The sequence below is a fragment of the Sapajus apella genome, unplaced genomic scaffold, assembly GCF_009761245.1.
Source record: "Sapajus apella isolate SASKATOON/1434 unplaced genomic scaffold, GSC_monkey_1.0 scaffold33, whole genome shotgun sequence".
NCBI classification, from domain to species: domain Eukaryota; kingdom Metazoa; phylum Chordata; class Mammalia; order Primates; family Cebidae; genus Sapajus; species Sapajus apella.
The window spans coordinates 22007164-22031770 of NW_022436973.1; the positions used below are offsets into that span (position 1 = coordinate 22007164).

The 24607-nt window shown below is 50.4% G+C and overlaps 3 protein-coding genes and 1 pseudogene across 3 annotated transcripts in view; 3 read left to right on the plus strand and 1 right to left on the minus strand.

Moving 5' to 3' along the window:
* The window catches only part of CDC25B (cell division cycle 25B), a 22059-nt gene extending 18910 nt beyond the window's left edge, over positions 1–3149 (minus strand). The window contains exon 1 of the mRNA XM_032295533.1: positions 3143–3149. The gene's annotated coding sequence lies outside the window, so the exon portion shown is untranslated. The remainder of the gene's footprint in view (positions 1–3142) is intronic.
* LOC116562968 lies at positions 3046–4499 on the plus strand (annotated as a pseudogene).
* A 719-nt stretch (positions 4500–5218) lies between these two features.
* On the plus strand, positions 5219–8097 carry CENPB (centromere protein B). The gene has a single exon (XM_032295536.1). The coding sequence runs from the start codon at positions 5461–5463 to the stop codon at positions 7264–7266; it is 1806 nt and encodes a 601-aa protein (XP_032151427.1). The 5' UTR covers positions 5219–5460; the 3' UTR covers positions 7267–8097.
* A 1765-nt stretch (positions 8098–9862) lies between these two features.
* On the plus strand, positions 9863–14986 carry SPEF1 (sperm flagellar 1). Its single transcript, XM_032295537.1, has 7 exons — positions 9863–10959; positions 12373–12484; positions 13160–13316; positions 13538–13577; positions 13721–13781; positions 13977–14100; positions 14202–14986. The coding sequence occupies exons 1-7, from the start codon at positions 10851–10853 to the stop codon at positions 14307–14309; spliced, it is 711 nt and encodes a 236-aa protein (XP_032151428.1). The 5' UTR covers positions 9863–10850; the 3' UTR covers positions 14310–14986.
* Positions 14987–24607: the final 9621 nt, after the last annotated feature.

The following is a 24607-nucleotide window of genomic DNA, read 5'->3' on the forward strand; positions in this document are numbered from 1 at the left end:
TTTTTTTTTTTTTTTTTGAGAGGGAGTCTCACACTGTCACCCAGGCTGGAGTGCATGCAATGGTGCGATCTCAGCTCACTGCAACCTCCACCTCCCAGGTTCATGCCATTCTCCTGCCTCAGCCTCCCGAGTTGCTGGGATTACATGTGCACACCACTACACCCAGCTAATTTTTTTGTATTTTTAGTAGAGATGGGGTTTCACTATGTTGGCCAGACTGGTCTTGAACTCCTGACCTTGTGATCTGCCCGCCTTGGCCTCCCAAAGTGCTAGGATTTCAGGCATGAGCCACTGCAGCTGGCTTTTTTAAAAAAATCATATTCTATGGAGGACTTCAGGAGAGAGATGAGGTATTCCTCTTGGGACTCCTGGCTCTGGGCTGCTCTGGGAACTCTAGGGATATCTCCAAATGTCTAGATTCCTGCTAAGTGCATCTGTCTCCCCCACCCTTCCAACACACACAGTCAATATACCCACAGTATCTTCTACTTTCAGGCCCCTCCTTGGTGCCATACCAAGGGTTTTGGCACAACCACTTCCAGGACAGAAAAAAAGCCACACACATCATATGTTGATAGCATAGCCATTTCCAGATACCTGCTCTACCTTTTGCCTGTTAGCAGTGCATGGGGCCCATTTCCATCCCCTCTCCAGTGACCATTTCCCCCAGCAATCCATCTGAGGCCCTGGGATCCCCCACCTCCTTCTGTAAGTCCCAGCTTTCCGCTCTTAGGACTGTTTTGGAAATCCATAACTCACCTTCTTTTCTTTTGGTCCAGGCTGCCCAAAGCTGTCCTTTAGGCCCCTCAGAAAGCTTGCCATTCTCCTTTGTTTGTTTATTTGAGATAGGGTCTTGCTCTGTCACCCAGCAGTTGCATGATCATAGCTCATTGCAGCCTCAGTCTCCTCAGTAGCTAGGACTACAGTATAGGCATGAGCCACCATGCCTGGCTTTTTAGAACTTTTTGTTTTTTTGGGACAGAGTCTCACTCTGTCAGCAGGCTGGAGTGCAGTGGTACAATCTCAGCTCACGGCAATCTCTGGCTCCTAGGTTCAAGCGATTCCCCTACCTCAGCACCCTGAGTAGCTGAGACTACAGGCACGCGCCACCATGCCTGGCTAATGTTTATATTTTAGTAAAGATGGGGTTTCACCATGTTGGCCAGAATGGTCTCGATTTCCTTACCTCGTGATCTGCCCTCCTGAGCCTTCCAAAGTGCTGGAATTACAGGCAGGAGCCACTGTGCCCAGCCTAATATTTAAATTTTTTGTAGAGACGGGGTCTTGCCCTGTTGCCCAGGCTGGTCTGGAACTCTCAGGCTCCCAATGTGCTGGACAACAGGTATGAGCCACTGTACCTAGCCATTCTTCTTTTCATTTTAAAGGACCTATAATACTTACTTATTAAAGAAAACCTGGAAAATTTAGCACAGAAGAAAAAAAATTCCATCCACAGTCCACTCACCCAAATGCCTGCTGATTATAAACCAAGACGGGTGAGGAGGCAGGAGGGACCCATGTGCACATGGACAAAATCTCCAAAATTTAGACAGTTTCCTGACAACTGAGCATGACAACAGCAGGGTGCACGGCTCACACCTGTAATCCCAGCACTTTGGGAGGCCAAGTTGGGAGGATTGCTTGAGGTCAGGAGTTCATGTTCAGCCTGGGCAATTGCATGATCTTGTGTCTACAAAAAATGAAAGAAATAACGGCCGGTTGCAGTGGCTCATGCCTGTAATTCCAGCACTTTGGGAGGCCAAGTAGGCAGATCACTTGAGGTCAGAAGTTCGAGACCAACCTGGCCAACATGGTAAAACCCCATCTCTACTAAATATACAAAAATTAGCTGGGCATGGTGGTGTGTGTCTGTAGTCCCAGCTACTCAGGAGGCTGAAGCAGAAGAATCACTTGAATCTGGGAGGCAAAGGCTGCAGTGAGCTGAAAGTGTGCCATTGCACTCCAGCCTGGGTAACAGAGTGAAAAATAAAAATGGCCAGGCGCGATGGCTCACGCCTGTAATCCCAGCACTTTGGGTCACCAAGGTGGGCTGATCACAAGGTCAGGAGTTCGGGACCAGCCTAACCAACAAAGTGAAACCCTGTCACTACTAAAAATATAAAAATTAGCCAGGCGTGGTGGCATGTGCCTGTAATCCCAGCTCCTTAGGAGGCTGAGGCAGAAGAATCACTTGAACCCAGGAAGCGGAGGTTGCAGTGAGCCAAGATCATGCCATTGCATTCCAACCTGGGAGACAGAGCCAGACTTTGTCTTAAAATAATAATAATAATTTAAAAAATAAAAATAAAAAATAAATTAGCTAGGCATAGTGGCTTGTACCTGTAGTCCTAGCTCCTAGGGAGGCTGGGGTGGGTAGGAGGATCACTTGAGCCCAGGAGCATGACGCTGCAATGAGCTATGATTGCACTGCTGCACTCCAGCTTGGGTGACAGACTTTGTTTCAAAATAAATAAAAGAAGAAAGGAAGAAAAAGAAAAGGGAGGAAGGAAGGGAAGGAAGGATGGAATGGAAGGAAGGGAAGGAAGGAGAGAAAGAAGGAAGGAAAGGAAGGAAAATAAGAAAGAAAGAGAAAAAGGAAGGAAAGAAAAAAGATATAAAAGAGGCATAGCAAGGAGTTCTCATCCAGGTAACCTTTAGATTCATTTTTGCCCGGTGACCACATACTCCTCTTGGACCAAGCAGTGTTCTGGCCTCTATGGGGAAAAGTCTCCCACATGTTCTTCTGGACCTTGAGATTAAAAGGACATCTTATTTATTTATTTATTTTTTGAGATGGAGTTTCGCTCTTGTTGCCCAGGCTGGAGTGCAATGGCACGATCTTGGTTCACCGCAACCTTCGCCTCCCAGGTTCAAGCGATTCTCCTGCCTCAGCCTCCTGAGTAGTTGGGATTACAGGCATGCACCACCACACCCGGCTAATTTTTGTATTTTTAGTAGAGATAGGGTTTCACCATGTTGGTCAGGCTGGTCTTGAACACCTGACCTCGTGATCCACCCGCCTCAGCCTCCCAAAGTACTGGGATTATAGGCATGGGCCACTGTGCTCAGCAGAGATTTTTTTAAAACACTCATATACATTATTGTTTTAAGAGCTTGGCATTTTCATGCTTTGGTGCAGGACAGGGAGGCTTCAGGGATTCACACTTATGTATATACATGATGTTATTTCTGTAAGTGCAAACACATACATTTACGGCTACATGCATGGTAAAACCCAGAAAGTGACACACCAAGATGTTATGAGTGTTGATCTATGGGTTGTGGGACCACTAGAACTTTAAAAATGTCATTAGTGGTGCAGTTCGGTTAGTTGGTAAGAGTTCGTCTCTGCAAGCGTGGTCGCCCTGGGATGGATTCTTTCTCCTCTTCCTCTGTGGCGGGTTTGGGTGCAGTGGACCCGCAGTTGCAGCATCTCATTGAGGTAGAGAGACTCAAAAGCAGCGCTTCCAGCAGTTGGTGCACCAGATGACTGAACTTCGTTGGGAGAAGTGCATGGACAAGCCTGGGCCAAAGTTGGACAGTCGGGCTGAGGCCTGTTTTGTGAACTGCGTTGAGCGCTTCATTGATACAAGCCAGTTCATCTTGAATCGACTGGAACAGACCCAGAAATCCAAGCCAGTCTTCTCAGAAAGCCTTTCTGACTGATCTCAGCATTACCTCTTTGGAAAAGTAAAGTAGTTCAAGAAATGAACAGCTGTTGATGGGATGACTGAAGAAACAGCTGATTGAAGATTGGCTCCCATCTTTTGTTACTCTTGGGACATCCTGTCATCTGAGAATGAACAAAGACAAATTTTTTTGTCTGTAGAGCTTGAGGGTCCTATGTTTGCTTGTATTTTTAGTGCTAATCTTGTGAAAATAATTGACAAATGAACGGAAAACTCTATTAGACGCATATTACTGTATATGGGACTACGCTTTTCTCCAAGCCCCATTAAGTGCTTTCTAAAATTTTGATAGTGGGACCACATATGTAAAAATTTCTCATTTGTGTGGAATCATTTCTGATTTCAGGGGAGATCCTTGTCTATCAGAAAGGGCAGTAGTGGGGGAAGAATAATTTGGCGTCCTTACCTTGTGCTTGATTATCAATGCTGGAGAAAAAGATCTGTAAGAGTGTTTATACAGTACACTTTTCTCGATGATTTCCCTTTCCTCTATGGTGATTTATTTAAATATCCATATTAAGTATAGTCTCAAGGTAGGGTAGGCAGTGTGAGAGTCTAGAGGCCTTTAGTTATAAAGGAATCTAGCCAGTGAACATAATTCTTATTACTAGACTGCCACAAGGAAGAAGTTAACTTGCCCTGTATATCAGGGTACAAAAAAATTCAATGATGTGCCTAAATAAGTTACAAAGATTTAGGCCAATCAGAATCTGACAGCAGCTTCAGGTAGTGGTGCATGCCTAGTGTTAATCAGTGTAGATTCCATTTACTGCATTCTTTTGATCACTGAAATAAAAGCTATAAAAGATTGAAAAAAATGTCATTAGCACCATCCAAAAGATTTACAACTGTAATGTTGATTATAAAAATAACCTAAGTGTGTAACAATAGGTTACATACGCTAGTGTTCATTCATAGCTGGAATGCTACACAATCATTAAAAAGCATGCTGGCAATGATACCAATATGGCAAAATTCTCACTACTTGATGCCAGGTAAAACAGCAGGAGATGCCAGATATACAGTCTATACAGTCTGATGCCAGTTTTATATAATACATTTTAAAAAAGAAAACTCCATGCGCCTAGAGAAAAGACTGGAAGGAAATGCAGCAAAATGTTACCTGTGCATCTCTCCAGGTGATGTGAAAAGCATTTTATTAATTTCCTGAATTTTTCAGTTTCCGAAAGAAAAAAAAGGTGGGTTATTTTTACCTTAAAAAACAAAAACAAAAACATAAAAACTCTGGTGGTTATTCTTTTAGAGCCGCAAGTTGCTATCCGCCGGGCGCAGTGGCGACGCACCGCGTCCCCGCCCGCATCGCTGCCGGGTCGCCGGAGGCCGCAACACTGGCCGGTCCCGCAGGCCGCAGCGCCCCCCAATGGCAGGTCCCGGCGGCGGGAAGCGTGTGGGCGCGGAGAGAGGGGAGGCGGCGCCGGGCGTCCCCGCGCTTCCCGCGAGATCCCGCTCTGCCCGCTCCGCCCCGCTCGCCTCGCTCCCAGCTCCCCGCGCCGCGGCACTTCCTGCCTTCCGCGCCCGCGCCGCTCGCCGTCGCCTGCGTCTGCCGCCTGCCGCCCGCCGCCCGGCGCCGCGCCCGCCGGCGCCCCCGGAGGTGCCCCCGGCCCGGCCGGGTCGTCGCCCCGCCGCCGCGCCCGCGAGCCGCTTTGTTTCGGGCGGGGCACGCGGGAGAGGCCGCCAGGTGCCCCCCGCCACGGGCCCGGGCCCCCCGCCCCGGGGCGGCGGCGGGCCCCGGGGCGGGGGGCGCGCCGGGATGGGCCCCAAGCGGCGACAGCTGACGTTCCGGGAGAAGTCGCGGATCATCCAGGAGGTGGAGGAGAATCCGGACCTGCGCAAGGGCGAGATCGCGCGGCGCTTCAACATCCCGCCGTCCACGTTGAGCACGATCCTGAAGAACAAGCGCGCCATCCTGGCGTCGGAGCGCAAGTACGGGGTGGCCTCCACCTGCCGCAAGACCAACAAGCTGTCCCCCTACGACAAGCTCGAGGGCTTGCTCATCGCCTGGTTCCAGCAGATCCGCGCTGCCGGCCTGCCGGTCAAGGGCATCATCCTCAAGGAGAAGGCGCTGCGCATAGCCGAGGAGCTGGGCATGGACGACTTCACCGCCTCCAACGGCTGGCTGGACCGCTTCCGCCGGCGCCACGGCGTGGTGTCCTGCAGCGGCGTGGCCCGAGCCCGCGCGAGAAATGCTGCCCCCCGCACCCCGGCGGCGCCTGCCAGCCCGGCCGCCGTGCCCTCGGAGGGCAGCGGCGGGAGCACGACTGGCTGGCGCGCTCGGGAGGAGCAGCCGCCGTCGGTGGCCGAGGGCTACGCCTCGCAGGACGTGTTCAGCGCCACAGAGACCAGTCTGTGGTACGACTTCCTGCCCGACCAGGCCTCGGGGCTGTTCGGAGGAGACGGACGGCCGCGTCAAGCCACCCAGCGCCTGAGCGTGCTGCTGTGCGCCAACGCCGACGGCAGCGAAAAGCTGCCCCCGCTGGTGGCAGGCAAGTCGGCCAAGCCCCGCGCAGGCCAAGCCGGCCTGCCCTGCGACTACACCGCCAACTCCAAGGGTGGTGTCACCACCCAGGCCCTGGCCAAGTACTTGAAGGCCCTGGACACCCGAATGGCTGCAGAGTCTCGCCGGGTCCTACTGCTGGCCGGCCGCTTGGCTGCCCAGTCTTTGGACACCTCGGGCCTGCGGCACGTGCAGCTGGCCTTCTTCCCTCCGGGCACCGTGCATCCGCTGGAGAGGGGAGTGGTCCAGCAGGTGAAGGGCCACTACCGCCAGGCCATGCTGCTCAAGGCCATGGCCGCGCTAGAGGGCCAGGATCGCTCAGGCCTGCAGCTGGGTCTCACGGAGGCCTTGCACTTTGTAGCTGCCGCCTGGCAGGCAGTGGAGCCTTCGGACATAGCCGCCTGCTTTCGCGAGGCTGGCTTTGGAGGTGGCCCTAATGCCACCATTACCACTTCCCTCAAGAGTGAGGGGGAGGAAGAGGAAGAGGAGGAGGAAGAAGAAGAGGAAGAGGAGGGTGAAGGAGAGGAAGAAGAAGAGGAAGGAGAGGAGGAGGAGGAGGAAGGAGGAGAAGGAGAAGAATTGGGGGAGGAAGAGGAGGTGGAGGAGGAGGGTGATGTTGAGGACAGTGATGAAGAGGAGGAGGAAGAGGAAGAGAGCTCCTCCGAGGGCTTGGAAGCTGAGGACTGGGCCCAGGGAGTAGTGGAGGCCGGTGGCAGCTTCGGGGGTTATGGTGCCCAGGAGGAGGCCCAGTGCCCTACTCTGCATTTCCTGGAAGGTGGGGAGGACTCTGAGTCGGACAGTGAGGAAGAAGAGGACGACGAGGAAGAGGATGATGAAGATGAAGACGATGATGATGATGAGGAGGATGGTGATGAGGTGCCTGTACCCAGTTTTGGGGAGGCCATGGCTTACTTCGCCATGGTCAAGAGGTACCTGACCTCCTTCCCCATTGATGACCGAGTGCAGAGCCACATCCTCCACTTGGAACATGATCTGGTCCATGTGACCAGGAAGAACCATGCCAGGCAGGCAGGAGTTCGGGGTCTTGGACATCAAAGCTGAGTCGCTGGACCTAGCCGTGCCCCCAACCTAGATTGGTAGCAGCACCCCAGGGCAGAGGACTCTCTGGGCACCCACTGTGCATGGAGCCAGAGTTCAGAGCCCCAGATCCTTTAGTAATGCTTCCCCTGGCCCTGCAACAGGCCCGGTCTTGGCCGGTCCCAGGGCTGAGGTCAGCCTCACTGCCTGCTTATTGCCTCTTTCTCAGAATCCTCTTTCCTCTCCATTTGGCCCTGGGCTTGGGACCAGGTGGGGTGGGTGGGGAGCTGTCCGGTGCTACCACACCGTGCCCTCAGTGGACTAACCACAGCAGCAGCCAGGGATGGGCCCTGGAGGTTCCCTGCCGGAGAGTGCCTCTCCCCTCTGCCATCCACGACAGGTCTTAGATGGGGGGGGACCCCAAAGCCATTCTGGGAAGGGCTCCAAAGGAAGGTCCAGCCTAGGCCCCCTGCAAGGCTGGCAGCCCCCACCCCCACCCCTGGGCCGCCTTGAGAAGCACAGTTTAACTCACTGCAGGCCCCTAAGCCTGCCTCTGCCTGCTTTCCACCTCCCCAGCCCCTTTCTCTGGCCCTGTCTATGTGACTTTTGGCCCTTGGTTTTCTTTCCAGATTGGATGTTTCCAAGAGGCCCCCCCCATGGGAGTGACAATGGGCGCTTCCCTCGTGGGCAGCTGCAGGCCCCATTCCTCTCCTCCCTCTTTGGCAGGGCCCCATCCTGGGCAGAGGGGCCTGGGGCTGGGCCCAGAGTCCAGCCATCCAGCTGCTCCTTTCCCAGTTTGATTTCAATAAATCTGTCCACTCTACTTTTGTGGGGGTGAACATTTTAACAGCCAAAGGTGCATCCTTCATGGTCTGGACTTGCGTCTGTCTTGGGGGACATATTCGTCCTGGCTCCCTTTGGTCCTTGCTCTGGTGGGACATGGAAGCAAGTGTTGAAAGGGTGGCCCTGACCAGGAAGAGGGGCAGGAGGAGCCTTCCACATTCATAGTAAAATGTGATCTAGGCTTGGGCCGGAAAGTAACTTCCGTGTGCCTTATTTGGGGTGAGTTCAAGGCAGCTTAACCTTGGATTGCTTTGGTGTTAGAAGCTTGGGGTCACTTGGCTTTGGCATGAGGGAGGCAGCCAGCAGTCTGGAGGCAAATCAATATGCACATGGGGACTAGGCCTACCAAGGCCAGTTTGAAGGCCTTTGCAGGATTGGGGCCAGGACAGAAAGAAAGGAGTGTTGGGGCAGCTTCTGGAGTCTAGATTGACATTTGGAGGGGCATATGGGGAACCCTTTGGTGCCTTATTTGGGAAGCCCTTTTAGGCCTTTCAGAGATCAGCATCGCCAAGCCTGGTGGCCACCCTGAGCACAGTGGCAGGAGGAAGGTGAAGTTGCTAGGAACAGACTGCACCCCCAAGAGGCAGAGGATGAGTTGGTAACTCCCTGTACAGTGTTTTCCAGGGGCCCCCCAGTACAAAGGTGAGGACAAGTCCTTTTGCTGGTCCTATGCATTTTTTCCTTTCAGAGCCAGCGCCTCCCTCTCTATCCCTCCCTCACAGGGGAGGGCCTGGGCTTGAGCAGGGCTGGCAGCTCTGGGCCCCAAACCGGTTTTCCCACCTCACCTGAGGCTGGCACATCACTTCTGTGTTTCCTTCCCAACCCTGGCCCACCCTCACCACTGAGTTTCTCTCCAACACTGGAATGTTAATGAGGGAGTATCCAGTTCATCTCTTGTCCCCTGGCCGGCCCTGTATATGGCCCCTTATGGAAAATCAAGGCCACTATATATGACTTTAAAACAAGAAATGGGGGTGACTTCCATTCTTGGCTTGCATTTCTGGCATTCAGGAATCCCCTCCAGGCCTTGAGAGCTTTGGAGTGACAACAAAAATAGTTGGGATCCCCCTTGCTGTCACCTTCTCGCCCCAAATCTGAGCCCTGGAGTTGGAGAGCAGAGAGCCACAGGGAAACCCGACCTGCTCTGGAGTGAGCAGGAGGGAGCAATGCCTGCCTCCCCAGGAGCTCCCAGTTAACCCAGCTCCCTCAGTGCAGGTACCAACGACATAAAGTACTTCCATTTGTCTCCTGCCAAAAAGAATACCTCTTGCTGGAACTGAGACTGTCTCATTAACGATAGTACTAGCTGATATTAATAGGGTCCCTGCTCTGTGCTAAATGCTTTAGATGCTCACCAAGCCCCTATGAGGTAGGTAAAGCCATGGAAACCAGGCAGAGAGGTCTGGTCGGGTGCCCAAGACCACATGGTTAGTCAAGCTTTCTTCCCATCCTGACTCTAGAAGTACCTCTTGACTAAGGAGGGACCCATATTCCTATTCTTAACCCTCCTAAGGGTAGTGCTGTTTTGAAATGGAACTGGGTACTGAAATTTTTTTTTTTTTTTTTTTTTTGAGACGGAGTCTTGCCCTGTCACCCAGACTTGAGTGCAATGGTGTGATCTCAGCTCACTGCAACCTCTGACTCCTGGGTTCAAGCAATTCTCTTGCCTCAGCCTCCTGAGTAGCTGGGATTACAGGAGACTGCCAGTAGGCCCAACTAATTTTATGTATTTTTGGTAGAGAGGGGGTTTCACCATGTTGGCCAGGCTGGTCTCAAACTCCTGACCTCAGGTGATCCACCCGCCATGGCCTCCCAAAGTTCTGGGATTACAGGCATGAGCCACCGCGCCCAGACTGAATTTCTAATCCATGAAGAATAGCTCTTTGGAGGGAGATGAGGGGTGCAGAAGTGTCTGTAGGAGCTCTTGCTGCTTCTATACCTAGAATCAACTCCATTTCCCCATTTCCCATACAAACAGGTTTTCTTTATTAACATTTTTCCCATTTGTGAAGCTCTTTCCCATTACCCAGTTAGGACAAATAAGTGAGAACCATTGTCACTTCATAAAGGAGGAAATAGAGTTAAGAAGTTAAATGACCTGCCCAAAGTATTGGCCTTGAACTCTGGTGTTCTCCATGGGAGTCTGGGTTACCTATTAAATACTGCACCAGGACACTGCTGGGAATGGTGAGTGGCAGTGGCCCCATGATCATTGGAGAGGGACGAAGCAGGAAATAGTTGTACCACACAACCCATTTAGGTGGCATATTATCAACAATGGACTTCCAGATAAAGCTGACAAACATTGGGGAGCTCCCTTTATCTTGGACTGACAGCTAGAGACAGCCCAGAAGGGGAAACCCCACCCTAGGGCGTGACGATGCAGGAATTCTGGGGGTCTCGTTGGCTTTGGCTGGTCCCAGAGCGGGTCAGTGGCTGGTCAGCAGGTGGCGTGGGCACAGAAGTGATGCTTTCTTGGGGAGAAGGAGAAGGCTAACCGCCTTTTCAAAGCTCGGGCCTGAGATGAGGTAGCAGGGAGAGGATAAAACTACAAATCCCAGAAGTCTTTGCTCCCAGGCGAGTCGGGGGCGGTTTCCATGGTTTCAGAAAACAATATGGCCGCTCCCAGTTGGGACGTGAGTCTCTGGATTAGGCAGGCAGAGGCAGTTATGGGTTCCTACAGTGGCGAGAGAGAAAGCGCTTGAAGGGTCGAGAGGCTGTGGCTGAACGCGGCACCACTGGACGGCCAGCCCTTGAGGACGCCAATGGAGAGCAGCGTGGATGAGGAGGCGCTGCACCAGCTGTACCTGTGGGTAGACAACATCCCTCTGTCCCGGCCCAAGCGAAACCTCTCCAGGGACTTTAGTGATGGAGGTGTGTGCCCCTGTGTGTGTGCAAGTTCTGTCCTGTATGTTCGTGTGTAATGGGTCTCTGTGCAAACTCTTTTGTGTGCGTGCGGAGGTGGGGAGGAATCTATCTCCCGAGACTTCAAATTGTAGACGTGTGTGCTTATGTATTTTCTATTTGCATCTGTGTGTGAACAATGTGTGTCCATATGTATGTCTACATGTTCTATCCTGTGTGCATGCGCGGGGTTGTGCCCGCAGCTCTCTCCAGGGACGTTAATGACTAAGATATATGTCTGCATATATATTTGTGCATTTCTGTATGTCCTCACTCATTGCTATGTGTTCTATGTTCATCTTGTGGGAGTCTGAGCATGTGTGTGTTCATATGTGTGTTGACATGTTTAGTCCTGTATTGGGGGGGTCTTGTGTGCATGTGTTTCTTTGTGATTGTATAGGTGTTTGTGTTTCTAGGAATGTCTCCTGGGGTCTCAATGATGAAATACTCCCCTGTCTTCTTCTCATGTCAAGTACTTCTATGCATCTCTGTATGTGTATATTTGGGGAGGCTATGTGCATATGTGGCTTTTTGTGCTTCTGTTTATGTGTGTTCTACATGTGTGCCTATGTGTGTCTAGCATGTGTTTGTTCTATGTGTCTACACATTCTGCCCTACGTCTCTATGTGTAGGGGATCTTATCATGTCTCTGCTTGTGTGAGTCTTTGACTCTCCTGGAACTTTGGTGTTGGGGTGTGTGTGTGTGTGTGTGTGTGTGCATGCACGAGAGCATGCATCCATGTGAATTCCCTGGGCTCTTGAAAGCCTCTCTTGGAGACTTATTCTCGCTCTCTTTTTTTTTTTTTTTTTTTGAGACAGAGTCTCGCTCTTATCACCCAGGCTGGAGTGCAGTGGTGCAATCTCAGCTTACTGCAACCTCTGCCTCCCAGGTTAAAGGGTTAAAGCAATTCTCCTGCCTCAGCCACCTGAGTAGCTGGTATTATATGCACCACCATGCCTGGATAATTTTTGTATTTTTAGTAGAGACAGGGTTTCACCATATTGGCCAGGCTGGTCTCAAACTCCTGGTCTCAGGTGATTCACCTGCCTCGGCCTCCCAAAGTATTGGGATTACAGGCATGAGCCACCATACCTGGCTGATTCATTCTCAACGAGAGGAGTGGAGACTCAGTATTCCCATTCCTAAATTAATTGGGGAGGGATGCAGCTTCTCTGAGGTATGCTGGAGACTTAGTCTCTTCTACCTATCACTAATCTCAATGTCTTTGTCCCCCTCCCTATCATTCTTCCCCTTTCTGCATCTCCACCCCTACACTGGGTTCCACCACTCTGCCATGCCTGATTCTCCCACCCCCACCTTCTTTCCCCTTCTCCTTCCTTACCCATGCCCCCACCTTCCATGTCTGCTCCCCACTCTCTCAGTCCTAGTTGCAGAGGTCATCAAGTTTTACTTCCCCAAGATGGTGGAGATGCACAATTATGTCCCTGCCAACTCTATCCAGCAGAAGCTCAGCAACTGGGGTCATCTGAACAGGTAGCAGAATACCTGGGTGCAGGATTGGGAATATCTAGCCCCCACCCTAGGTTCCCAGGAAGGGCTACCCCAGCCCCATCATCTCCTATGGTCTTGGTTGCCCAAGCTGAGATTGTATTGGTGGCAGAGTGGGGGAGGTTAAAACAGACAGAACCCATCTGATTACACAATTAAGAGACTCTTCTGGCCAGGCACATTGGCTCACACATGTAATCCCAGCATTTTGGGAGGCTGAGGCAGGTGGATCACCTGAGGTCAGGAGTTTGAGACCAGCCTGACCAACATGGAGAAACCCCATCTCTACTAAAGATGCAAAATAAGCTAGGCATGGTGGCACATGCCTATAATCCCAGCTACTTGGGAGGCTGAGGCAGAAGAATTGCTTGAACCTGGGAGGTGGAGGTTGTGGTGAGCTGAGGTTGTGCCATTGCACTTCAGCCTGGGCAACAAGAGTGAAACTCTGTCTCGAAAAAAAAAAAAAAAAGAGATTTCTATTCGGAAGGAGGCAAGGAAGGAACCTCAGGACACCCACACAAGGAAGCTCAGATGCAATGTCCTTCCACTCTCCCAGGGCTGTGAACTCGGGACTGCCACCACCATGCCCCCTTCCCTCTCCCCCACCCCTCACCTCATTTCCCCAGGACCCAATCCACTATCCCTGTGTCTACCCCTCAGGAAGGTACTGAACAAGCTGAACTTTTCAGTACCAGATGACATGATGCGCAAGATCGCTCAGTGTGTCCCTGGAGTGGTGGAGCTGGTGCTTATCCCGCTGAGGCAGCGCTTGGAGGAGCGGCAGAGGCACAGGAAGCAGGGCGTGGGCTCCTTACAGGTGCCACCCCACTTGAGCTTCTCTCACTGCTCCGGGGGCTGGGTGGGGATTGCTCCCCAGACATTAGAAAGCCCGGCCTGGGTGCCTGGGTGCCTGGGTGATAAGTGTGGGGGAGGGATGCTTGGCTAATAGAGCCTGGTCTGGGGGCCTGTGGAAAGGACAGAGGGCTGCTTGGGGATGACTGAGGCCGGGCTCACAGTGGACCCGCGGGGTTCTTTCAGGAGCTGGCTCCCCAGGATGGCAGTGGCTACATGGATGTGGGTAAGGTGGCCTTTCCCATTTCTCCTTCCCTGGTGGAGCTTTCCTTCTGTTCTTCTTTCTGTTGCTTGTGAGAGTGGAACTGGGAGGGGGAAGCAGGAGAATGAGACTCCAGCACAGTCACTCCTCCATTTGCCTTGTCTCAGGTTTATCACAGAAAGCCCGAGGTGAAGGTGCCCTGGACCCCCAGGGAGGGGGTCAGCTCAGGTAAAGAAGCTGGGGTTCCCGACTTCACCAAGCTGCACACAGGCTGGGGTTGGAGAGCAGCGGCAGGCGGAGCCTGAGGCAATGGGGAGGCAGAAAATGGGCTAGCGGGGAGAAGGGATGGCCTGGTCGAGGGCACCGGAAGGGTGAGTGTAGGGCCCGAGGTCCAGGCCTTGGCTAAGCTGCTTCCCACCCTAGAGGGGACCCTCCGCCCGCGGGTCGGCCTCCAGCGTATAACCAGGCGTTGCAGGACGACCCAAGGTTCGTCCTCCAGATCGCCGAAAAGGAGCAGGAGCTATTGGCCTCGCAGGAGACCGTACAGGTGAGGGGTCTAGGAAGGCTGCGGGTAGGGTCTCATGGCCAGTAGAGGCCGAGCAGGAGGGAGCAGGCCGCCGGACTTGACCCCTGCGCGGCGCGGTTTAGGTCCTGCAGATGAAGGTGAGGCGCCTGGAGCACCTGCTCCAGCTCAAGAACGTGCGCATCGCAGACCTCTCCCGGCGGCTCCAGCAGGCCGAGCGTAAGCAGCGATGAGCTGTGGCCCAGGCCGCGCGGGGACGCCCCGTACCCTCCAGAGCTCCGATGCCGCGCCCGACCCACCCACTAACGGAGGGGCGTTTGGGAGGGTGGAGCCCGCTGCTCGCACGAGCCTCTTGGGGCCCGAGTGCCCTCCTTCCTTGGGATGGGTGAGCGTGGGAGAATGTGGAACAGGGAGCCGAACGAGCCGAGGCCCGGGACTGAGCCGCCTCCTCCCACTCCATCCGGGTCAGGAAAATGGACTGCTTTCCAGAGCCCAAAAGCCCCGTGCAGAGACCTGGCCTGCCCCCCAAAGTAGTGTCCAACACCTCGGGCCGGCCTTGCAGCTCCTGGCGCTGGGCCTTAGGGGGCAGTCCCTGGCTCGGTCCACACCCCCAGAATCAGGTCCTTGCCCAGCTCCGAGGACTGCGGTGTCTCCATCCAGGATAGTTCCCCTCAACCAAAGGGCCGCTAAGGGGCTCCCCTGCTCTTCCTGGGAGCTTACCTGGACCCAGCTCGGCGACGGAGACCGCAGCAGCTGGAGAGGAAGGGGTGAGAAGTGGGATCGCCAGGAGTAGGGAGGACATCGACTTGCCTGTAGCAGTCACCCCACCCTCCTCGCGCACAGGCTACTGAAGGGAAGGTTTGAAGGATACGGCTCAGGGCTGCCCCATTAAAGTTACTGTTTTGTTCTATTTCCTGTGCCTGCCTTCGCTTTCTGCACAGATCTCTGAGGGGAGGGGAGTCCCTGCTTCCCTTGTCCTCCATCTCCCCACTCCTGCCTCGAGTGAAAGAGCTTTCTAGACCCATAGTGGGTTTCATCTTTTGAGTGGCTGGGTCCTGTGTGGTCACGGCTTGTTAGGTTGATGACATCACTAGGGGTCAGGTTTTATGCACAATGACAGTCTAACTTCTAACCCTGGCCTTAGATTGACCCCAAAACCCACCCTCACAGTGTTCTCCAGCCTTGTCCAAACCCAACCCCAAACCCAGGCTTTAGATTCTTTCCAAAGGTGGTCATGCACTCACCCTTCACCCTGCCCAGGGACTGACCCCTAACCCAGCCCTCTGTAGAACTCCAACCCTACCCACGGACTGACCCCAACTTCAGTGGACTGAGGCCAAGCTTTACTCCCTATCCTGGCCAACACACTACAGCCATGGCGTGACCCCAGCTTTAATGGCATTCTGACTATCAGTAATGTGGAACATTTGTAGATCCTGAGATCCAGCCAGGATGGGTCAGGCCTGTAACCCCAGCACTTTAGGAGGTCAAGATGGGAAGGTCACTTGAGGTCAGGAATTCAAGACCAGCCTGGCCAGCATAGTGAAAACCCATCTCTGTTAAAAATACAAAAAATTATCTGGGCACGGTGGCTCACACCTGTAATCCCAGCACTTTGGGAGGCTGAGGCGGGTGGATCACAAGGTCAGGAGTTCATGACCAGCCTGGCCAAGATGGTGAAACCCTGTCTCTACTAAAAATACAAAAATTAGCCAGGCATGGTGGCAGGTGTCTGTAATCCCAGCTGCTCGGGAGGCTGAGGCAGAAGAATCGCTTGAAACCAGGGGGCAGAGATTGCAGTGAGCTGAGATCATGCCACTGCACTCCAGCCTGGGTGACAGAATGAGACTCCATCTCAAAAAAAAAAAAAAAAAAAAAAAATTAGCCAGGCATGGTGGTGGATGCCTGTAGTCCCAGCTACGTGGGAAGCTGAGGCAGGAGAATTGCTTGAAGCAGGGAGGCAGAGGTTGCAGTGAGCCAAGATCGTGCTACTGCACTCCAGCCTGGGCAACAGAGCAAGATTCTGCCTCAAAACGAAAACAAAACATCCTGAGATCCAACAATTCCATTCCTAGGCATATTTCCAAAGGTGGTCATGCACTCACCCTTAACCCTGCCCATGGACTGACCCCTAACCCAGCTCTCTGTAGAACTCCAACCCTACCCACGGACTGACCCCAACTTCAATGGACTGAGGCCAAGCTTTACTCCCACGCTTTACTGGGAAACCTAGGCTCTTGTGTTCTGTGTTCTGGGAGACATTTTACAGCAACATTCATAGCAACACTCTTTTTGTTTTGTTTTGTTTGAGAGAGTCTTGCTCTGTTGTCCAGGCTGGAGTGCAGTAGCATGATCTCAGCTCACTGCAACTTCTGCCTCCTGGGTTCAAGAGATTCTCCTGCCTCAGCCTCCTGAGTAGCTGGGCCTATTGCAGATTATGGAGAGATCGTGGTGCTGGAGTAAGGGTCAGTGTGTGTGAAGGGCTAATGGTTAGTTTGGGGCAAGTGGAGGGTCAGGTGGAGCTAGTGCTAACCTACGACCAGGTGGAGTGCATGGATGGGGCTCAGAGCAAGGCCAGGAGTAGTTAGCAATTTTTATTTCATTTATTATTGGATATTTTAAATAGTATTGAATTGTACTAAATATAATCCTTGGTTCATGACACTCTCTCCCATTTGTCCATAATCAACTCACTTATGAACACCTATAAACCCACCACCTGCCCCAAGAATGAAATTATTACAAATAACGTACACCTGCCATATGCTTCCTACATCTCTTCCCCTCGCTTTCACTCAGAGGTAACCACCATCCCGACTTCATCCTTTCATGCTTTTTCCTCCTTGTGGCAGACATGGCTCCCAGTGATCCCTGCCTCCTGGTCATCACCCCATGTGTACCCTGTTCCTTGAATGTAGGCCGGACTTAGTGACTTGCTTCTTTTTTTTTTTTTTAATTTTTTTAAATTTTTTTGAGATAGAGTCTCACTCTGTCGACCAGGCTGGGGTGCAATGGCGCGATCTCGGCTAACTGCAACCTCTGCCTCCCAGGTTCAAGCAATTCTCCTGCCTCAGCCTCCCGAGTAGCTGGGACTGCAGCTGTTTGCCACCACGCCCAGCTAATTTTTGTATTTTTAGTAGAGACAGAGTTTCACCATATGGGCCAGTTGTCTTGACTCCTTACCTTGTGATCCACCTGCTTCAGCCTCCCAAAGTGCTGGGATTACAGGCGTGAGCCACTGCGCCCAGCCATAACTCCCTTCTTTTTTAGAGACGGGGTCTTACTCTCTCTCCCAGGCTAGAGTGGAGTGGCACAATCATGGCTCACTGCAGCCTCGACCTCCCAGGTTCAAGCAATCTTCCCGCCTCAGCCTCCTGAATAGGTGGGATGACAGGTGCATGTCACTATGTCCAGCTAATATATTTTTTTGTAGTGACAGGGTCTCACTTTATTACCCAGGCTGGTCTCCAACTCCTAAGTTCAAGAGAGCCTCCTGCCTCGGCCTCCCAAAGTGCTGGGATTATAGGTGTGAGCTATTGTGCCTGGCTCCTCTCCTCTCTCTAACTGACACTAAATCTGATATTTTCTGGTTCTTTCATTCATTCATTTCTCTAATATTTATTGAATATATACTAAATACCAGGAATACAAAAGTGAGTGTAAAACATGATTTATTTTCTCCAGTGTTCACAACCCTACAGGCGAGGAAGGCATGCAAGGGGATTTAAACTTTGTTACTTAATGTTGTGGATAGATAAAACATATATCTGATTTTTAAAAACCATACACATAAAAAGTGAAAAGTCTTCCTGTTCCCAGGACATCTCTTATAGGGAACCGCTATTTTTAGTTTTTATGTATCCTTCCAGAATGACTTTATGTGACTATAAGCAAACGTGCATATTTGTCTTACTCTTATTTTTGAGATGGAGTCTCGCTGTCGCTCAGGCTGGAGTGCAGTTGCACCATCTAGCCTCACTACAATCTCTGCCTCCTGGGTTCAAGTGATTCTCTTGCCTCAGCCTCCTTAGTAGCTGGGACTACAGGCGTGTGCCACCACGCTCAACTAATTTTTTATATATTTGGTAGAGATGGGTTTCGCTATGTTGGTCAGGGAGGTCTTGAACACCTGGGCTCAAGTGATCTGCCCGCTTCGGCCTCCCAAAGTGCTGGGAATACAGGCATGAGTCACCGTGCCTGGCTAAGGTTAACATTTAAATCAGCAGATGAGGCTGGGCATGGTGGCTCACGCCTGTATTTCCAACACTTTGGGAGGCTGCGGCAGGTGGATCGCTTGAGGCAGGAGTTTGACACCAGCCTGGCCAACATGGCAAAACCCAGTCTCTGCTAAAAATACAAAAATTAGCTGGGTGTGGTGGCAGGAGCCCGTAGTCCCAGCTACTTGGGAGGCTGAGGCAGGAGATCGTTTGAACCTGGGAGGCAGAGGTTGCAGTGAGCCTAGATGCAACTGCACTCCAGCCTGGTGACAGTGAGACTCTGCCTCAAAAATAAATAAATAACAACACGGTGCGGTGGCTCACGCCTGTAATCCTAGCACTTTGGGAGGCCGAGGTGGGCAGATCACCTGAAGTCAGGAGTTCAAGTCTAGCCTGGCCAACATTGTGAAACTCCCATCTCTGCTAAAAATACAAAAATTAGCTGGGCATGATAGCATGCCTGTAATCCCATCTACTCGGGAGGCTGAGACAGGAGAATCGCCTGAACCCGGGAGGCGGAGGTTTCAGTGAGCCAAGATCATGCCACTGCATTCCAGCCTGGGCAACAGAGCAAGACACTGTCTCAAAAAAAAAAAAAAAAGAAAAAAAATTAGTGGGCGTGGTGGCCCATGCCTGTAATCCCAGCTACTGAGGAGGTTGAGGCAGAATTGCTTGAACCCAGGAGGTGGAGGTTGCAGTGAGTGGAGATTGCAGCACTGCACTCCAGCCTGGGCAATAGTTTTTTTCTATCTCAAAAAACCAAAGGAAAAAAGAAATAAATCAACATATAAGCAAAATAGATTTCTTTCCCTAATGTGAGTGGGCCACATCCAGTCAGTTGAAGACCTAAATAGAGGCTGGCCCTCCCCAAATAAAAGAGAATTTTTATTGGCTGGTGGCCTTTGAACTGGAACATCATTTTTCTTGCCTTTGGGCTCAAACTAAAACATCAATTCTTCCTGGGTCTCAAATCTTCTGGCCTTTGGGCTGGAGCTGCACCATTGACCTTCCTGGTTCTCAGGCCTTTGGACTCAGACTGGAACTAAACCATTGATTCTCCTGGGTCTCCAGCTTGCCAGCTCACCCTGTCGCTCTTGGGACTGGTGAGACTCCATAATTGTGTGAGTCAATCCCTTATAATATGTTAGTCTTTCCTATCCTCCCCCTTTCCTAGTTCTGTTTCCCTGGAAAATCCTAGCTAATATAAAACCTTTCCTTAGCAGGCTGGGCACAGTGGCTAACCCCTGAAATCCTAGCATTTTGGGAGGCTGAGCTGGGTGGATTACTTGAGGCCAGGAGTTCTGAGACTAGCCTGGATAATATGGCAAAACCCCATATGTACTGAAAATACAAAACAATTATCCTGGCATGGTGGCTCATGCCTATAATCCTTGCTACTTGGGAGGACATTGAAATCTTCTTCTGTTTTTTTTTTTTTTTTTTTTTTTTTTAGAACCATATAAGATTAGATTGTCTGTACCAAATTTATTTATGGACATTTGAGTTACTTCCAATCTTTCGTTATTACAAGAATGCAACAATAAATAACCTCATGGATTCATAATTTAGTATCATGTGGAAGTATATCTGAATAATAAATCCTAGAACTGGGGTTGCTAGATCAAAGAATATTTGCATCTGTAATCTTTTTCTATCTGTAATCTTTGTTTGTTGTGTTTTTTTTTTCCTCTTTTGTGTGTGTGTGGATTTGTAATCTTGCTAGCTGTTGTGAAATTGTCCTCTAAAGGGCATGGCTCAGAGGAAAGGCAGAAGACTGGTAGTCCGTTGCCCTGCTTTGTTTGGTTTGCATGGGGTAGTGTTTTTTATAAAATTGCAAATTATTATGCTGATGATGATGTGAAGCAACAGGAACTCCCATACTCTGCTAATGGGAGTGTAAATAAGTACAACCATTTTGGAAAACAACTTGCCAGTTTCTTTTAAAATTAAACACATGCCATTGCTGGGCACAGTGGCTTACACCTGTAATCCCAACACTTTGGGAGGCCGAGGTGGATGGATCACCTGAGGTTAGGAGTTTAAAACCAACCTGGCCAACATGGTAAAACACTGTCTCTACTAAAAAAAAAATACAAAAATTACCCGGGCATGATGGTGGGCACCTGTAATTCCAGCTACTCTGGAGGCTGAAGCAGGAGAATCGCTTCAACCTGGGAGGTGGAGTTTGCAGTCAGCCGAGATTGCACCATTGCACTCTAGCCCCAGTGACAGAGGGAGACTCTGTCTCAAACAAAACAAAACCACACAGCACAAAACAACACATCCCTATGCTCTTATATCAGTTAGGGTTTAATCAGAGAAGCAGAAGGGATTTGCTACAGGGATCTGGCTTTGGGTAATTGTGGGCGATGGTTAAGCAGTCTCTGATAGAGATGCTGTTTTTATGTCTGTTGCTGGAGATGAACGTCCATGGGTCAGGCAGTTGGGAAGGGAAGATGGATATAAAGTGGAAGAGAAGGCTGGCTGTGGTGATTCATGACTGTAATCCCAGTACTTTGGGAGGCTGAGGAGGGAGGATTGCTTGAACCTAGGAATTCAAAACCAGCCTGGGCAACACAGTGAGACCCCTGTGTTTAAAAATTTTAGAAAAATTAAAAAAAATTAAAAAAAAATTAGCTGTGTGGTGGTGTGTGCCTGTAGGCCCAGCTATTCAAGAGGTAGAGGCTGCAGTGAGCTGTGTGATTGCACCACTGCATTCCAGTCTGGGTGACATAGCAGGACCCCTCTCAATAAATAAATAATGTAAATGAATGAATAAATAAATAAATAAATAAGTAGGAGAGAGAAGGGAGAAGCTAGAATCCATGAGCATAAGCTGGAACCCTTGAGGACAAAGTGGGACTGATGTCAGTTCTCACTGCCTCCCAACTTGATGACATAGGTGAGCTCCAGAAGCTTCTGGCACCCTTTGTCATCTGGCCCAGGAGTCAGAGACATGAAGGAAGGTCTAGGAAAAGGTGGGGCAGTTGTAGGCCTTGCTGCTACCCCCATATCAATGAGGTGAGCCAACATGTTAGCAACAATGTATATGGGCTACAAAGCTTTTGCCCTTAGCTTGCAAATGTAGCATTCAATATTGTGGCTGCCTTTCTTCCACTCTTCAAATCTCACAAAAAAATATCTCTTTATTGTGGCTCACCCTAATTGGAAACATACATGAAGAGGAATTTGGGAAATGTAGTTCATTCTAGCTAAAATGACACATAATAAAGCCATTATAGCTATGCCCCAGCAGTTCCATTCTTAGATGTATGCTCAGGAGAAACAAACACATACATATGTTCATCAAAAGACGTGTACTGGCCATGTGCAGGGCTCTTGCCTGTAATCCCAGCACTTTGGGAGGCCAAGGTGGGTGGATCACCTGAGGTCAGGAGTTCAAGACCAGCCTGGCCAACATGGTGAAACCCTATCTCTATTAAAAATAGAAAAAATTAGCCGGGCATGATGGTGGGCACCTGTAGTCCCAGCTACTTGGGAGGCTGAGGCAGGAGAATTACTTGAACTCAGTAAAAAAAAAAAAAAAAAAAAAGATGTGAACTAGAGTATATATTAATTTTGTGTGAGCTTCATTATTGGCTGTGAGAATCATCCATGTTTCATTTATTGAGTAGGCTATTCTTTGCCATTGATATATAATATGTCATTGTTTGACTGTAGTACAATTTATTTATTCATTCTCTCTCTCTCTCTTTTTTTTGAGTTACAGTCTTGCTCGGCTGCCCAGGCTGGAGTGCAGTGGCAAGATCTTGGCTCACTGCAACCTCTACCTCCCGAGTTCAAGCGATTCTCCTGCTTCAGTCTCCTGAGTAGCTGGGATTACAGGTACGCGCTGCCACACCCAGCAAATTTTTGTATTTTTAGTAGAGATGGGGTTTCACTATATTGGCCAGGCTGGTCTTGAACTCCTGACCTAAGGTGATCCACCAGCCTAGGCCTCCTAAAGTGCTGGGATTACAAGCGTGAGCCACCATGCCCAGTCTTATTTATTCATTCCATTCTATTGTTGATAGATTTATGGACTGTTTCCTTTTTTCTTTTTTTTTTGAGACTGAGTTTCACTCTTGTTGCCCAGGCTGGAGTGCAATGGTGTGATTTTGGCTCACTGCAACCTCTGACTCCTGGGTTCAAGCAATTCTCCTGCCTCAGCCTCCCAAGTAAATGGGATTACAGGCACACACCACCATGCCTAGCAATTTTTTTGTATTTTTAGTAGAAATGGGGTTTCACCAGATTGGCCAAGATGGTTTTAAACTCCTGACCTCAGGTGATCCACCTGCCTTGGCTTCCCAAAGTGCTGGCATTACAGGCGTGATCCGTGCCTTATGGGCTGTTTCTGCTTTGGGGCTATTACAAATGGTGCTGCCATGAATATCTGTATACATGTCTTTGGGTGTATAATTAAAAGTGGTATTGGCTGGGCATCGTGGCTCATGCCTATAGTTCCAGCACTTTGGAAGGCTGAGGCAGTTGGATTGCTTGAGCACAGGAGTTCGAGATCAGGCTGGACAGCATGTCAAAAAAAAAAAAACTCAAAAAAAAAAATACAAAAATTAGCTGGGTGTGGTGCTGTGCGCCTGTAGTCCTAGCTCCTGGGGAGGCTGAGGTGGGAGGATTGCTTGAGTCCAGAATGCAGAGGTTGTAGTGAGCTGGGATGGCACCACTGCACTCCAACCTGGGTGACAGAGTGAGACTCTCTCAAAAAAAAAAAAAAAAAAAAGTGGAATTACACATTTCATTTATCATGTTTATTAGGTACTGCCAAACAGTTTTCCAATGAAGTTACAGTTGTTTAATTTTTAATTAAAAAGAATAGCTGGCTAGGTACAGTGGCTTGTGTCTCTGGTCTGGTCCCAGCACATTAGGAGGCCGAGGTGGGGTGATCGCTTGAGACCAAGAGTTTGAGACCAGCCTGGGCAACATAATGAGACCCTGTCTCTAAAAAATAAAAATAAAAAAACGAACAGAGTACAGAATACCATGTGTTTGGAGCTGTAGCAAGTGTTGTGTTTTTTTTTTTTTTTTTTTAAATCTCACCAGGTTCTCATAGTGAGCGGATGTTTCCTCTGTGCTCCATCTGTTCTCCTAATCTGGAGTTGCTCCTAATTCCTTCTCATCCTGCCCCATCTCCAGGGAGTCTGGTAGGGGCCTGCTTCCCTTGCAGAGCTATCTAGCTTTGGTAAGGCCCTCTGCACAGGAAGCCCCAGAGCCTGGGCCCCACTTGTGTGATGACACAGACACATTTGGGCAGTGATGGGGCAGCCATGTAACTTCTGCCCTGACTGTCTCCTGACATGAAGAGTCTCATTTTCTCTTGGAGGCTTTCTAGAACCATCTTTGGCCTTCCCTGAGAGCATGTAGTATCCCCAGGCATGGGCAGCTCTGCATTTCAGCTCCACCCAGTGGGCCAGAATGCCCAGTGCCTGGGACTGTGAGGAACATTTGGCAAGGACAGGAGACCACAGCTTTTTGTGTGTGGTGTCCCTCCTACACCAAACCGTGAGTGTCTTCCACTCCACAGAGCCTCCCACAATAACTTACTCATCAGATACATTCAGTAAATGTTTGCTGAAAGGAGTTGACAATTCGGAAATAACCCCGGGCCGTGCAGTTAGCAGCTAGTTTGTGTTTAAGTGAGCCCACACCAGAGATGGTTTTGAGAAGTAGGCTAGAAAGACTTGAAGAAGGCAGGCCTGGGCCAGGCCCAGTGACTCTTGACTGTAATCCCAGCACTTTGGGAAGCTGAGGAGGGCGGATCACTTGAGGCCAGAAGTTTGGGACCAGGATTTGGAACCTGGGAGGATCACTTGAGGCCAGGAGTTGGGACCTGGCCAATATGGTGAAACCCCGTCTCTACTGAAAATACAAAAATTAGCCCTGGATGTGGTAGCATGCGCCTGTAATCCCAGCTACTCAGGAGGCTGAGGCAGGAGAATCTGTTGAACCCGGGAGGCAGAGTCTGTAGTGAGCAGAAATGGCGCCACTGCGATCTGTCTCAAAAATAAATAAATTAATTAATTAAAAAAAAAAAAAAGGCAAACCTTATTCTGGTTGAAGAGGGTGTGAATTTTGGCTATGAGAAGAGAGTAGAAAGGGCCTTCCAGGTTGGAAGGTGGGATAAGGACAGGGAGGGGATCACAAATGTCTGCATAGACCCAGAAGGTAATAAACCGTGAGAAATAGGGATTGGTGGGGACTATGGTAAATTGGTATGCTCTTAAAGACACTTGTGCCCGGCGCGGTGGCTCACACCTGCAATCCCAGCACTTTGGGAGGCCAAGGTGGGTGGATCA

Excerpts from the sequence above, each read along its gene's own strand:
- SPEF1 (XM_032295537.1), top strand. The coding sequence starts at position 10,851 with ATGGAGAGCAGCGTGGATGAGGAGGCGCTGCACCAGCTGTACCTGTGG. Across the intron at positions 12,485-13,159 it reads AACTGGGGTCATCTGAACAG|GAAGGTACTGAACAAGCTGA; the intron begins GTAGCAGAATAC and ends TCTACCCCTCAG. Across the intron at positions 13,578-13,720 it reads CAGTGGCTACATGGATGTGG|GTTTATCACAGAAAGCCCGA; the intron begins GTAAGGTGGCCT and ends GCCTTGTCTCAG.
- CENPB (XM_032295536.1), top strand. The coding sequence starts at position 5,461 with ATGGGCCCCAAGCGGCGACAGCTGACGTTCCGGGAGAAGTCGCGGATC.